The sequence below is a fragment of the Neopsephotus bourkii genome, unplaced genomic scaffold (genome assembly GCF_033783945.1).
Source record: "Neopsephotus bourkii isolate Nb327-2 ecotype Australia unplaced genomic scaffold, CSIRO-AGI_Nbou_v1 NB_908, whole genome shotgun sequence".
NCBI classification, from domain to species: Eukaryota; Metazoa; Chordata; class Aves; order Psittaciformes; family Psittacidae; genus Neopsephotus; species Neopsephotus bourkii.
Window position 1 is genome coordinate 2,318,717 of NW_026901402.1, and position 12,796 is coordinate 2,331,512.

Genomic DNA, 12,796 nt, shown 5'->3' on the forward strand with positions numbered 1-12,796 from the left:
CTCAGCTGTATCCCTGTGCAGCAGGCTTTAAACCCTTCAAAGACTGAGAATCCTCAGCCTATTTGAATAAGTTGTTCCAGTGCTGCATTGGCCTTCTGATGATAAACTGTTTCCTAACATTCAATCTCAACCTCCGAAGCAGCAGTTTGTAGCCATTCCCCTTGTTACAGAGTCTGGCTCAGCAGAGGAGAATTTGGCTTCAAGGTCTTTGTTTGGGATATTCCAAGATTTCATATTTTTAAAAGTCTCTGAATGGGAAATTGTCAAGTTTCTCAAATGTTCCCAGTGCAGAAGTGCTAACACCTTTAATTGAAATTTGATTATTAGAAATAAAACTGAATAAGGACAAATACAAGTATTAAAGTCCGAGTTAAGGTCATTTAAATGAAACCAGATTTATTTCACTATTGAAGTTTCCCGTAAAAGACAGGTTTCTATGAATTTTGTAGGGCTGAGAAGCAAGCTCTGGTTGTGAACAGAATTTCCAGTATCACAGAAAATTGCCTGATTTTGTGTTCATTACTTTGTATTTTTACACCTTAGTGCCAGTTCTTGGTAAACTTTAGGTGATTGTACTTCACTATTATAAATACTAGTGAAAAGTAGTCTAGCAATTCTCACACACCAGATTTCAGATTTCCTAGCATTATATCCAATATGCTTGCATATTCATCTAATCAGTGAACTACATTAAATCAGGTTGCCCTTATAAAACACAAGCCTTCAAATAATTTTGAACAAGATTTAGTGGTAAACTATTAATCACAAATACTCAGCTCTAATAATGAGTAACAAGCTTCTTTTACTGGCAAATGTTACAGTACTCCCCAAACCTTGCAGTCTTTGGTCTTACAAATACTTGCCTAGGTCACAGTGAAAGTTAAAGTTACAATAAATACTCAATTATAAACATTTAAAAGAATATAATAAGTATAAAATATTTTCTCTAGATTTTCAGTGTAGTTTTTGACTATGTCTCAAAAAGTCTATTATTTCCAAATGTTTCAGCCTTGTCTCTCAAGCCTATTCACACACATCACTACACACATTATTTGTACATGCTCCAGCTGGACTTCCATGAATTTGAACTTGGACTTTTCTACTAAAAGGTAAAAATATTAAACTTTACATTTTTTTTTGCTATTTATAAAAAGCAGCAAAAACTGTATTTCTCATTACGCTAGAAAATTCCTTGATAAAGGAAACAATTAGCTTAGTTTGACATGCACTTAAGAAATGAGGATCAAATTGTTTTTTTTAAGACTATTTTGGTAGATGCAGAAACCTTGGTTGGTAAAGTATACAAGTCCTTCTTGCTACATCATTTTTTCTCCTTTCAAAGACACGCCACCACTAAATGGTTTTACTTAAAGAAACAGGAAGAAAATACTGATTAATTTAATAACAGAAAAGTTTGTTCTGCTATGAAACAATGGTCCTAATGAATTAACAGCCAGGGAATTAACAAACAGGATACATTATGCCCTTCCATTATACTAAATTTGACCAGTAGAAGAATCTGAACATGATTTTTTCCCTAATATGTCAGTGTGAGATAAAAAAATCTCTACTCAGAGCGCTCAAACAAACTTAGCTACACCACAGTGCTACAAACTTAGCTACACCACGTGCAAACCAAGGACTGAATTAGCCAAACATGCACATACATTTGGTAAAGTTTTGCAAATTCAAATACACCACTTATTTCAATGTTACAGTTCCGCAGTTGGGACCCACACTCAGAAAACAGTGTAATGACTTAAGAAGGCAAATACACTTCAACACAGAAAAATAACAAGAGAGTACTAACTTGTTCCATTCAGGTCAACCATTAGACCATCTTGTACATGATCTTGAATAAGCTGCAATGTCCTTTCAAATATTTCCCCAGCTCTTGCTTGCTCAACAGTGTATGGATCCCTTGGGTACCGAAATAAGGCCAGCAAATCATTTGGAGAACGAGGACGACTGATGGATAATTAGAAAAAAATAGTAAGTGTACACAGGAGTTGTTATAAAATAACAATGCTACATAAATCGTGTAAACGTTCAGCAACAGGATTAGTACATACCTTGATTACTCATCTCAAAATGGAATGCAAACAAAAAAATAATATTTAATTAAAAATTTAAACATTAAACACTTAGCAGCAATTAAACATCTAGTAGCCTTTTAATAAAGATTATCTCAACAGAAAAACTGCTGCAGTGAATAGAAGTCTCAACAGGAGTGTTTAAACAATAGGAATCCTTACATGTTAAACTGTTAGTATTCCCAGAACTAACCAGATGTTAACAATGTCATTAAAATAATAAAATGGCTTCTTGCTTAATAAATCTTCCACTACTTCTAGTATATGCAAAATTTATTTTGACTTCACAATATAAAAAAAAGGGAAAGTGTTACCTGTCAAACAGATGTGTACGTGTTGAATTTATTGCTCTGTCAACAGTTGCAATTGCTTCCACAATTGATGTTTGCACAAAAGGATCTCCATTTCGGCTGACATTAGGGACTACAGAGAGAGGAATCCATATGTTATGGCAAAAATGACCACATACAAAAAGATACTTCTATAAAACAGACTCTAGACATGACATCACTTTAGTTGTACAGAGTAAACTCCTGTTCTTTAAGCATTAGCTTGTCCAAATATAAAATTCTTGTCTGTTTTGGAATTCTATTAAAAAATATTACAGTACATAAAAATTTATAACATTTATAACATAAAATTTATAACAGAGATTAATATAAGCTTATAAATTTGATCACTTATAATTTGTCCTGGGTTCAGCAGTAGCAGGCATTTTTCTCCTTCTTGGTAGCTGGTGCAGTGCTCTGTTTTGACTTTCAGGCTGGGAACAGAGCTGACAACAACCATGTTTTGGTTTGGCCAAGGACTTTGTGAGTCTCATGCTCTGCCAGGGAGGAGGGGAAGCTGGGGGGAAACAGAGACAGGACACCTGACCCAAACTGACCAAAGAGGTATTCCATACCACAGAACGTCATGCCCAGGATGTAACAGGGAGTTACCCGGAAGGGCTAGGAGACTGCGGGGTTGGAGGAGGTATCGGTCGGTGCTTGGTCAGGTTTTTTCTGATGTGGTGTGCTACCAGCCTTCAGGCATTGATATCAAAAGCCTGACCTATATCTGCTGAAATCAATGTAACTATTCCTGTCGAAATCATTGCTTTCAATTAGTACTGAATTTGATGTAAGAATTTAAAGGCTTTACAGAAATGTGTTACAAGTGGAAAACACTGACTTAGTTTGCTTTTTAGAACACATGCATCACATAAATTCAAAGACATTTCACAGTTAAAAAAAAAAATCCCCAAAAACCCTAAATTAAAAAAAAAAAAGCCCACAGAATTTTATATATACCTGAACAGCTACAGTAAATTAACATTTCTCCTCTCCTGAGCTTAGTCTAGTACACAACACACATTAATTTTAAAGGGCTAGAAAAATTTTATTTATTTTGATTATTACTTTGTTTTCTACTTCAAAATTATCTAGCTTTTTAATACTATATTTATAATCACATGCTTAAAAGCTATTTAATGACTGCATAACACTGGAAATTCAGTAATGCATAGGCCCATTCATCTGCTTTTTTTATGCAGTACTCAGTTGCTGCTGGATGTTTGTACAACCTATCTAGGGCTAATAACCTTCCTTTTAGTCTAAACCAAGAACTACCAGATCCAGCGGCAACAACTAACAATTTCCAGAGTGTATTTAGATTGGAGAAGCCACACAGGAAGAAGGGTAAAGTAGGGAAGAAGTCCAAAGCAAATACACTGGAATAAAATCAGCAGATGCACAAAATCAGCTGATATAAAAAAATGCTTGCAAGCTTTTTATTACTTCCATTTTTATTTTTTTTCTGAGGCAATATTTCATCATTCCTTCATAATGAGCAGCTTAGGCTGTGTCTGTACGAGTTTCAGATTCTAGACCTGGGTAATCAAACTTAATCATCTATACTGTCAACTAAAACAGCTCCTGGCACTCTATAGCTGTAGCTGAAGCCCCTTTCTCTCCCCAGAGGCCAGCTGTCTTGGGCTGCTGACAACATACTCCCACCATCCAGAAAGAGCTGACCCTTTCCACAGTGCCTAAAGTGGGAGCACCTATGCGTCCTAATTACCTTCTATCCTTGCTTGCTGTTTCATAGCAACATTACAGAAACTATCAGATAAGTTACTTATTTTAAGGAAAAATACAATTTACAGGTTTGCTACTCAACTGTTTCAGACAATGCTTGTTTGCCATGAACCATCTTAACACTGCAAGATTGAAGACTGTAAAATCTGGGGGCTGGTCACCTTCCCTATTGCTGTCTACAATAGATGTAATCTTGGTGCTGATTTTAGATACATGTTTTGCAGAGCTATGATTCTGATTAATGGTACACCTGATCTGAATCATAAACCTTGGTCATAGAATCACAGAACTGTAAGGGCTGGAAAGGACCTTAAGATCATCTAGTTCCACCCCCCTGCAGGGACTCCTTTCACTAGACCAAGTTGCTCAAAGCATCCATCTGGCCTTGAACACCGTGAATGTTCCAAAAATGGAGCATTCACAACTTCCTTGGGCAACCTGTTCCAATTCCACACCTCTCTCACACTAAATTTATTCCTTATATTCAACCTAAATCTCTCCTTTGAACTTATTACCCCTTGTCCTATCACTGCAATCCCCGGTGAAGAGAAAGGTGGTCAGATGTTAACTGGACTGTACTTGATTTTTGTTTAGACTATTTGCTGCTAGAAGTTCTCTTTTTAAACAGATAAATATTAAAAGTTAAAGCTCCCTGTAAACCTTTCATATGATTTTCTGGGGCAGGGGGAGCAAAATGGCAATTTTCTGTAAGCAGTGAAAATGGAATCCATATACATCCTGCCTTACACTCAATCCAGACACTTAACAAAACTACAGAAAAGGACAGAAGGAAATGACATAAAAAAAAAGCATCCCTAAAATATTATCAAATGTGGCCAGCAAAACCTGCCTGCCAGCTTCTATACACTTGCCTTTAATCTATTTCAATTTTAGGAAAAGATTTTTATGCATTAGGAACATTCATAACACTAACTTTTTTTAAAAGAAATACTGACAAGCAAATTTCTAGGCATTTCTGGCTAATGCCATTATTGATACTATCAAGATAGCAACTGTCAGTACTTATAATCTGTCCTTGCATCTCTAAGAGCTTCATTTTAACAGCAACCATAGTGAACAGTTTCTGGTATCTCACTAGTTTTAAGGAGAAACATCATTTACAGTTTCACACTGTGTCATATTTTCTACTGAAAGACAACAACAAAAATGACAATTTCCTTTTGAAAATGCGTCTGAAAAATCAAGTTTTACTCAGTGAGTCAGAAAAGCATTAGTGTCAATCCTTAGCATCTTTGGCTGCTTTATTACAAATTATTACATATTGATGATTAGTAACTATTATTTTTAATTATTATTTTCAAATAATTGTAATAAACTCAAATATTCTCCTTTTCTTTCTGTTTTCTCCTTTATCTTCTTACATTCATTATGACTTTCCTGAATTCTTTCACAATGGCTGCAGTGTAATTTTCAACCAAGTACTGTATGTGCCCCTTTAAAGATGACTCAAGGCCTTTTGTCAAGTTATCCCTAAAGATTAGGTTGTGTATTTGACTAGCAAATTCTAATAGGTCCAGATAATATTTCAAGAGTAAAGTAGTATGACCAACTGGAGCCCAAAGCATTGCTTGTTTTGAAGCTTAACTCATAGAGACGTTTTGGCTGAAGTATTTCCATCTCACATCTGTGCAGATAGTTGCCTGAATTAAATGAAGAAAAAAGAAAAAACAAAAACAAAAACAACAAACAAACAAAAAAAAGAGGCGTATGGGAGAAAAACTGAAACATGAATAAAAGAAAGACCTCAATACTTTATTAACTTTTTTGCATCTTACAAATTAAGAAATTAGAATGAAACTAATAATCTAACTCATACCTCCGATTAGTACACCTTACCATTAACAGTAAGCACCATACTAACAGAGGAGTATCCTATGGTATTCCGGGCAACACATTCATATCGACCTTCATCAGCTGTTCCAACATCACGAATGGTAAGAAATCCCTCTGGACTAACATGAAATTTTCCACTCTCAGTTACCTGCACTCCATCCTGTAGCAGAGCACAATGACTAGTTATTCCAAATACTCTTTTGTTTTCAAACCTGAATTTTTGCAATCTTTTTTCTCTTTTATTTTTTTACAGAGGTGGGTTTTTTTATATTTCTATTTTGTATGCCAAGATAATCTTCAAGTAGATTTACATAAACTTACCTTAAAAACTCACACACAGTTGACAGGAGTTGCATGTACTTCTAAACTGTACACTGTATTTATTCATTTTTAAAAGCCTTCATTATTGTAAATCAAAGTACTTTAGCAGTTATAGTTCCTCATGACATAAAATTTAAGACCCAAAAATAAGATAGCACCTCTTGAGTACATTTATTTGTATCAATTCTTCATGTACTGTATTTAGAAGCTGTTTAAGGTATACTAAAGTATGTTTTCTAATGCTCATTAATCGAAGATAAAATAATCAGGAAGATCAATATCAGTAACCCATTAATTCATTATTAACTCCAACAGCTTGATATAATGATTATTGCACCAATGGAAAACAAAAGCCACAGACAGGTTATGAAAGAGTCACTAAAATATGTCCTGGTTGAAGTGTCAACCTAATAGTTTAAAAGGGCTCAGTAATACGGTATTTTCATCGCTTTATATCTGTGACATAGTTGAAAATGCAAAAGTATTAATAGGTTATTTACACAGAACTGTCACTAAAATACACAGGCCTTTTAAGGCTTACATTATGAATTTTAGATTGTCCATTTAATGACATGCATAACCATATATATACACACACATACATATATATAAAATTCAAGTTTGGTGTATATATATACATATATATATATACACACATGCTCTGTGTTAAAAGATTTGCTGATCAAGCATCTGATAATGCTTTCAGACACCAGAGCACGCAATAATTTGACAGCATGTACTTTAAAAAGCTCGTTATGAAAAGATGGAAAGGCCATTGCATTTCTGCAACAACTGAACAAATGCCTAGTACCTTATTCCATGTGATTACTGGCTCCGGCTCTCCTTGAGCACTGCATGGGATCTGCACATTTGTACCAACCTCCACTGTCATGTCACTGGGAATGCTGGCAAATACAGGCGTCACTGAAAAAAAGGTACATTGACAAAGTATGAAATACAACTTGTACAAAAGATGATCTAAAATGAGGTAAACACTGTTTATTTTTTTCAGTTACCCAACATTTCTCAATCTATAATCCTATTCTGTCTGCAAGTTTGTAGTTGCTTATAAGTTTGTCTTACAGACAAGTCTGCTTTAGGGTGATTTTTAACAACTCAACTTCAAACAAAACCAGTCAAAACACTTTTTGCCAAAACCATTTAAGTCCCACAATTTAAAAGCTCTAAAAATATTTCCGTTAATAGGTAAATCTGAGTAAAGTCACCAGAATGAATATCCCACCAACTTCTGTAACTTTTTCAAGTTTTAATTTTTTAAGCAGCAACAACAGAGATTTCTTAGCTGATAAAAGCGAAAGTTTCCACAAGTCATTCCACTGTGATTCCCCCAGCCCAACTTGCTGAGGTGCTAAGACTTCACAGAGCTCCTGTCATCCTGACAGCAAGCCCTAGGCACTAGCATGTCAAAAAAATCACCTCAGATTTTAAGGACACAGTTATCAGTGTGAAGAAAATTAATGCATTTTTTCATACTTCAAATCCAGACTGACATGCAGCACTCAAATAGCACCATAAATTTGTATGTGCTTGTCATAAAGATAATAAAAATTGTATTTCTGCTGTAAAATATTGGTATGGGGGGGGGGGGGGGCGGTGAGTGGGAGAGGGCTGTGCTTTTAGAGATGTATTTGGCCACACAGTGTACATTTCTTCTACTAAGTGAATGTGGCCCTGGTATTAAATTATTTGTACACAAATGGCTGCCAAGAACCAGAAACCATTTCAATAAGGCATTCAGAGGCAGTCATCCAGCACTGGGAGGTTTGGGTTCTGTGGATGTGAGCCATGTCATGCCACCAAACAGAACTGGACCGTTAATCCATATTAATTAATACAGATTTAGCCACAATGACCAGTGACCATTCCTGAGATGAACAGTCCTTTTGTTAGTAGCCTAAAAGAAAAAAGTTTTCTCTTATTGCACAATTGAAAATAGCATGGGAGTGAATGCATGGAGAGCTCCAATTTCAGGCTTCATTACAGCCTTCAATCTTGTATTTATTATTCTTTGGTGACTGTATTTTGGAACCCGGCTCACACAAAAATAATTTTATCAAAATCAGTGATATTTAACACAATTGCAAGGCTATAAAACTTTATAAAATTGAGTTTTGTTATATGGAACCTTAGTCAATAATTTCATCTAAGTGAAAAAAAAAACAAACCGCATAATACCCACCAATTTTGACAGATCAGGCTTCTCTATTCTTATTTAAGAAAAATCAATGGAATTTCTTTCTGACCAACCACTAAGCTCAAGAAGATCTTTGAGCTGCTTTCACTAAAATAATGTTTATATGAGGTCACCAACAAGAAATACTTTGAATTAAATATTTAATCCCTCTGAATTTAGTTAGATAACAAATTACTTAACTAAACATATTAATATGATTCTAATTAATCCTAGAATTAGCTTACTTAAAATTTAGTTAAAGAAAAGCACAAGATAAATGGAGTGGGTTGGCTTTTTTTCCTGTGGCTGATGATTTTAGGTATAGGGAATAACTTTTGATTGTGAAGGTCATTCCGCTATTGTACAATAAAGTGTTCTGCTTCTGGACATCAAAAAAATATGACACACTATTTATTCAACAGCACAGAGTCTTATAAGCAACTAGTCTTTGCAAAGCAAAGTATTTTCCCAAGCATGGGAATACCGTCATCCTCAAAGCAAACCTCTGTTCTTTACAAAAAGGAGTAAATTAGTTAAACCTCTTTTATAGAAGACAGACTGTTCTAAAGGAATGATACTCTGTACAAATACTGACAAGTATCCATACATAACATTTACTAAAAAATACCTGGAACCTAAAAATAGATATGCTCAGAAATAACAATGAGAAATGTGAAATGTTAGCAGCACTTTGAACAGCAAGTTTTTTAAATGAAAAAAGATATAGCCTCACTCTAACAAGCTTTTATCAAAAAAAGGCCATGTTTAGTTGTAAGCTCATGTGGTCTCCAACTGACTTTGAATAAAGCCTATCAGGGCACACTGTCCCACATGCTCAATTTACAAAAACTAATAAGACACCTTAAAATTCAAAACCAGCAACTCGGAATAATTGTGAAAACGTAGCAAAAGTCCTGAAGGAAAACCCAAGCACTATTCAAGATCCCTTTCAAAAGCTTTTTTAATTCTAAGCAAAGATAAACTACTTCAGATTATATTAATTTTTTTATTTATTTCTTTTTACATTACTTTTTTATTTTCCTCAGCAGCAGCTTTCATGGACAACATACCTCTAGGCTGTACAGTCAAGTATACCACAATTTGTTGAGACCCAATAATGTTAACAGCTTGGCATTCATACTGTCCCTGGTCGTGCAGAGCAACCCTGGAAATCCTTAGGGTTCCAGAGGATAGGACTAAGTGTCTTCTGTCAACAGACAACTGGCCTCCTGAAACACAAAGTAACAGCAGTGCAGAGCAAAGTACCTTTGTGTCAGATAAAGGGAAATCCAGAAGATTATATATTTGATGAAGCATTGGAAAAAATGGAATATCTTTTAAAAAAATTTTGAAACCTTTAATTCTCAGAAGATAAGCATACAAAGCAAACAAAACATACATATGCACACAATTATAAACCTGAACTTTTTTTTCTTTGTGGTAAAAATAAATATTTTCATGTAAGGAGCACAATAAAGCATCCAAAAGAGAAGGCATCATAAGAAGACCAGTAGGTATTACTGTTCATTTCACACGTGTGTAAGAGAGTTCATCGTATCTGCCTAAGCCATACAGAGAATCCATAAAAAAAATATATAGCCCTGAAAAAATGGAACATAATAAAAATTAAATAAAAGGCACATCAGTGTCTGTATCCTATTCTTCCTTTCTGGACATTTCATTCAGTTGGAGCAATCTTTTTAAGAGGGAGAAACAGGGACATTATCAGCATCAAAAAGATCAAATGTTTGTTAAAAATCTGTTTTGTCTACAAGGTTTTAGAATTTCCTAAGAGGTGTTTTGCCTGCTAGAGAATCATTTGATTCAACTGGGTTATTTACTTACTTGTAAAACACCCACTACATTATTTCTTTCCACTGCCTTTACTGCCACTACCTGATAAAACTATCAGCAGAGTGCACACTAGTGCTCCTCGCAATGCGTGACAAGTGACAGAAATGCAGTTACACTGATGTCAGTTACAGGTTGGGCTGTACCTAATTTCACATTTCCAGTTAATGACAGTCATCTCTATTTCTTCTGCAGTAAACCAGCTGCAATAGGTACTGCCACATGTAATTTGTCTCGTATGTCTTAAACATTATTGGGAATCTATTATGGAGACATATTTTAATGACCTTTCTTTAATGAATAATGAAAAAAATGCTTGGGCAGCTAGCTTCTGTGGGACACACTTTCCTTTCTAGCTAAAACTGAAAGAGATGAGCCATGTTTCCTTCAGAGACTGAAGTATCAAAGCAAATACATGGATCTAAACAAATACCATTTTATTAGTTTAAAAGTGAAAATAGAACGTGCTTACCTCCTTTAGTCCAGGCAATAACAGGCTGGGGATAGCCTTGTGCTTCACAAGGGAAGTCAACAGTCTGTCCCTCAATCACTATTTTGTCTTGAGGAGTGACAGTAAACTTAGGTAGAGCTAAAGAAGAGAAAATAAACAGGTTAAAACAAAACCAAACTAAAAAATGAATAACTGTCTGAAACGATGAAATTATTCCTGTATGACTTGAATACGTCATATCAGTAGCAAAAGAGATGCTAATGGGACTGTTTTATATTGTGACCCCCACAGGGCAGAGAGTTATGGTAGCCATCAGTGCATTAGAAACATCTCACAACCTGACCCTGGTGCCAGTGAAGACATCTGGGATCTACTGCCATAAATCCAAAGTAAGAGGTATAGTAAGACTTGTAGATTCAAACATAGATTGGATTAAAAATGCCTTCTTCTCTCAAACAATCGTAGGCTAAATTGTGAAAATGCGGTGCAGTCAAAGCCATCAGGAGCTCCTTGTTTTCTTCTTTACACAAAAGAAAAACAGTGAGTAGAAGTGTGGGCCAATTTCTGCAGTAACATCACAGCACTATCAGTGTAAGACGTAATTTGTTCAGCTCTCAAAACACAGTCATCCAATTGGTGGATAATGAATAAACAAAACCACAAGGACAAGTTGTTCTGTATAGGTTTAAAAAATTGAACTCATTAACAAAGTACTTGCAACCTGAAGTGCTTGCCAGCTAGAGATCTTAACATGAGAACAGAAAGAAACACAGCTTCCTCAAAATGCTTTGCAAATGCAAGTTCCATATAAAAACATTTCAAGTAAAAATATTCTCCATATATATACATGAGGCTTTTGATAGACTGTTCTTGAACATTTTATATTGATATTTTTGACATACAATACCAAAATTATTGCAATCACAATGTTATAGTACTTTGATTTTTGTTTTGCAGAAAAGCTATGCTAACACCTCAGTTGGCAGAGTGATAACTTCCATGAAACACAGCAGAAAATGTTTCCACGCCCACTGAAGTGTCTGTAAAAGACTACACAAAACTCCATTTCTAGTACTCCAGGCACAAATTCTAATCTCTAGGATTGTTGCCAGTTACAGAAAAAATGTAATCCCCCATAAATTTGACATTGCATGTTTATTCCTACCAGTAAACAAAACATAATATGAAATAAACATTTCGAAACACCAATGATTAACTTCTGAGAATAATCAACGAAATTTATCTTTCAGAGAATTAGCATATAATATCTTACTTTGAGTGAAATGTATAGCAATTTTCTTACAGATTACACTACAATCTTATAAGGAAAACAAAAACTTTCATGGTTTTAGTTCAGCTCTGACAATTCAGAAAAAGACAAAACCACACAGTTCAAAGTAATATACTGTTCCTAATATGTTTTATAGCTTGTCACTCTCAGTTTAAAGTTACTCACCTTGGACTATGATGTATGCAGTTGCATGGATATTATCTATGCTATTCGTTGCAAAACAGGTGTACTCGCCGCTGTCCTCCTGCTTCACATTTTGTATGTAAAGTCCTCCTGATGGGGTTATGGTGATGCGAGGGTCAACTGGTAAAGGGGTTCTGTCTGCTTTGGTCCAGGTAATTCGTGGCTGAGGGTGCCCAGTTGCACTGCACTCCAAGGTAACGCTCTCTCCAACCAGCACTTCTGTGTTTTGTGGGTGAATCACAAAACTTGGCCTGGCTGTGAGAAAAAAAGCAATGCCTACATATGACTTTCAGCTTACATAAGTAATTTATCTGGATATTGCAATACTCTGGGAAATCTAGAGTTTTTTAATAGTTCTGTTCCAGCATACTTCTAATCTCAGTGCAAAGTCTGCCTCACTTTAAACCTAATCTAGATGACGGCATTTATAAATATCAGTAAACAAAAAATATAAGCTCTGATGTTTCTGTCCTTGACTGC

General features: G+C 35.2%; 1 protein-coding gene across 1 annotated transcript in view; it reads right to left on the reverse strand.

Annotated features, from left to right (window-relative positions):
* Nucleotides 1–12,796, reverse strand: part of PXDN (peroxidasin) — a 92,421-nt gene that overhangs the window by 24,967 nt on the left and 54,658 nt on the right. The window contains exons 10-16 of the mRNA XM_061357549.1: nt 12,299–12,571; nt 10,864–10,980; nt 9,611–9,769; nt 7,158–7,270; nt 6,029–6,185; nt 2,408–2,516; nt 1,811–1,968 (exon numbers count right to left, since the gene is read on the reverse strand). Coding sequence (XP_061213533.1) covers nt 1,811–1,968; nt 2,408–2,516; nt 6,029–6,185; nt 7,158–7,270; nt 9,611–9,769; nt 10,864–10,980; nt 12,299–12,571 — 1,086 coding nt within the window. The remainder of the gene's footprint in view (nt 1–1,810; nt 1,969–2,407; nt 2,517–6,028; nt 6,186–7,157; nt 7,271–9,610; nt 9,770–10,863; nt 10,981–12,298; nt 12,572–12,796) is intronic.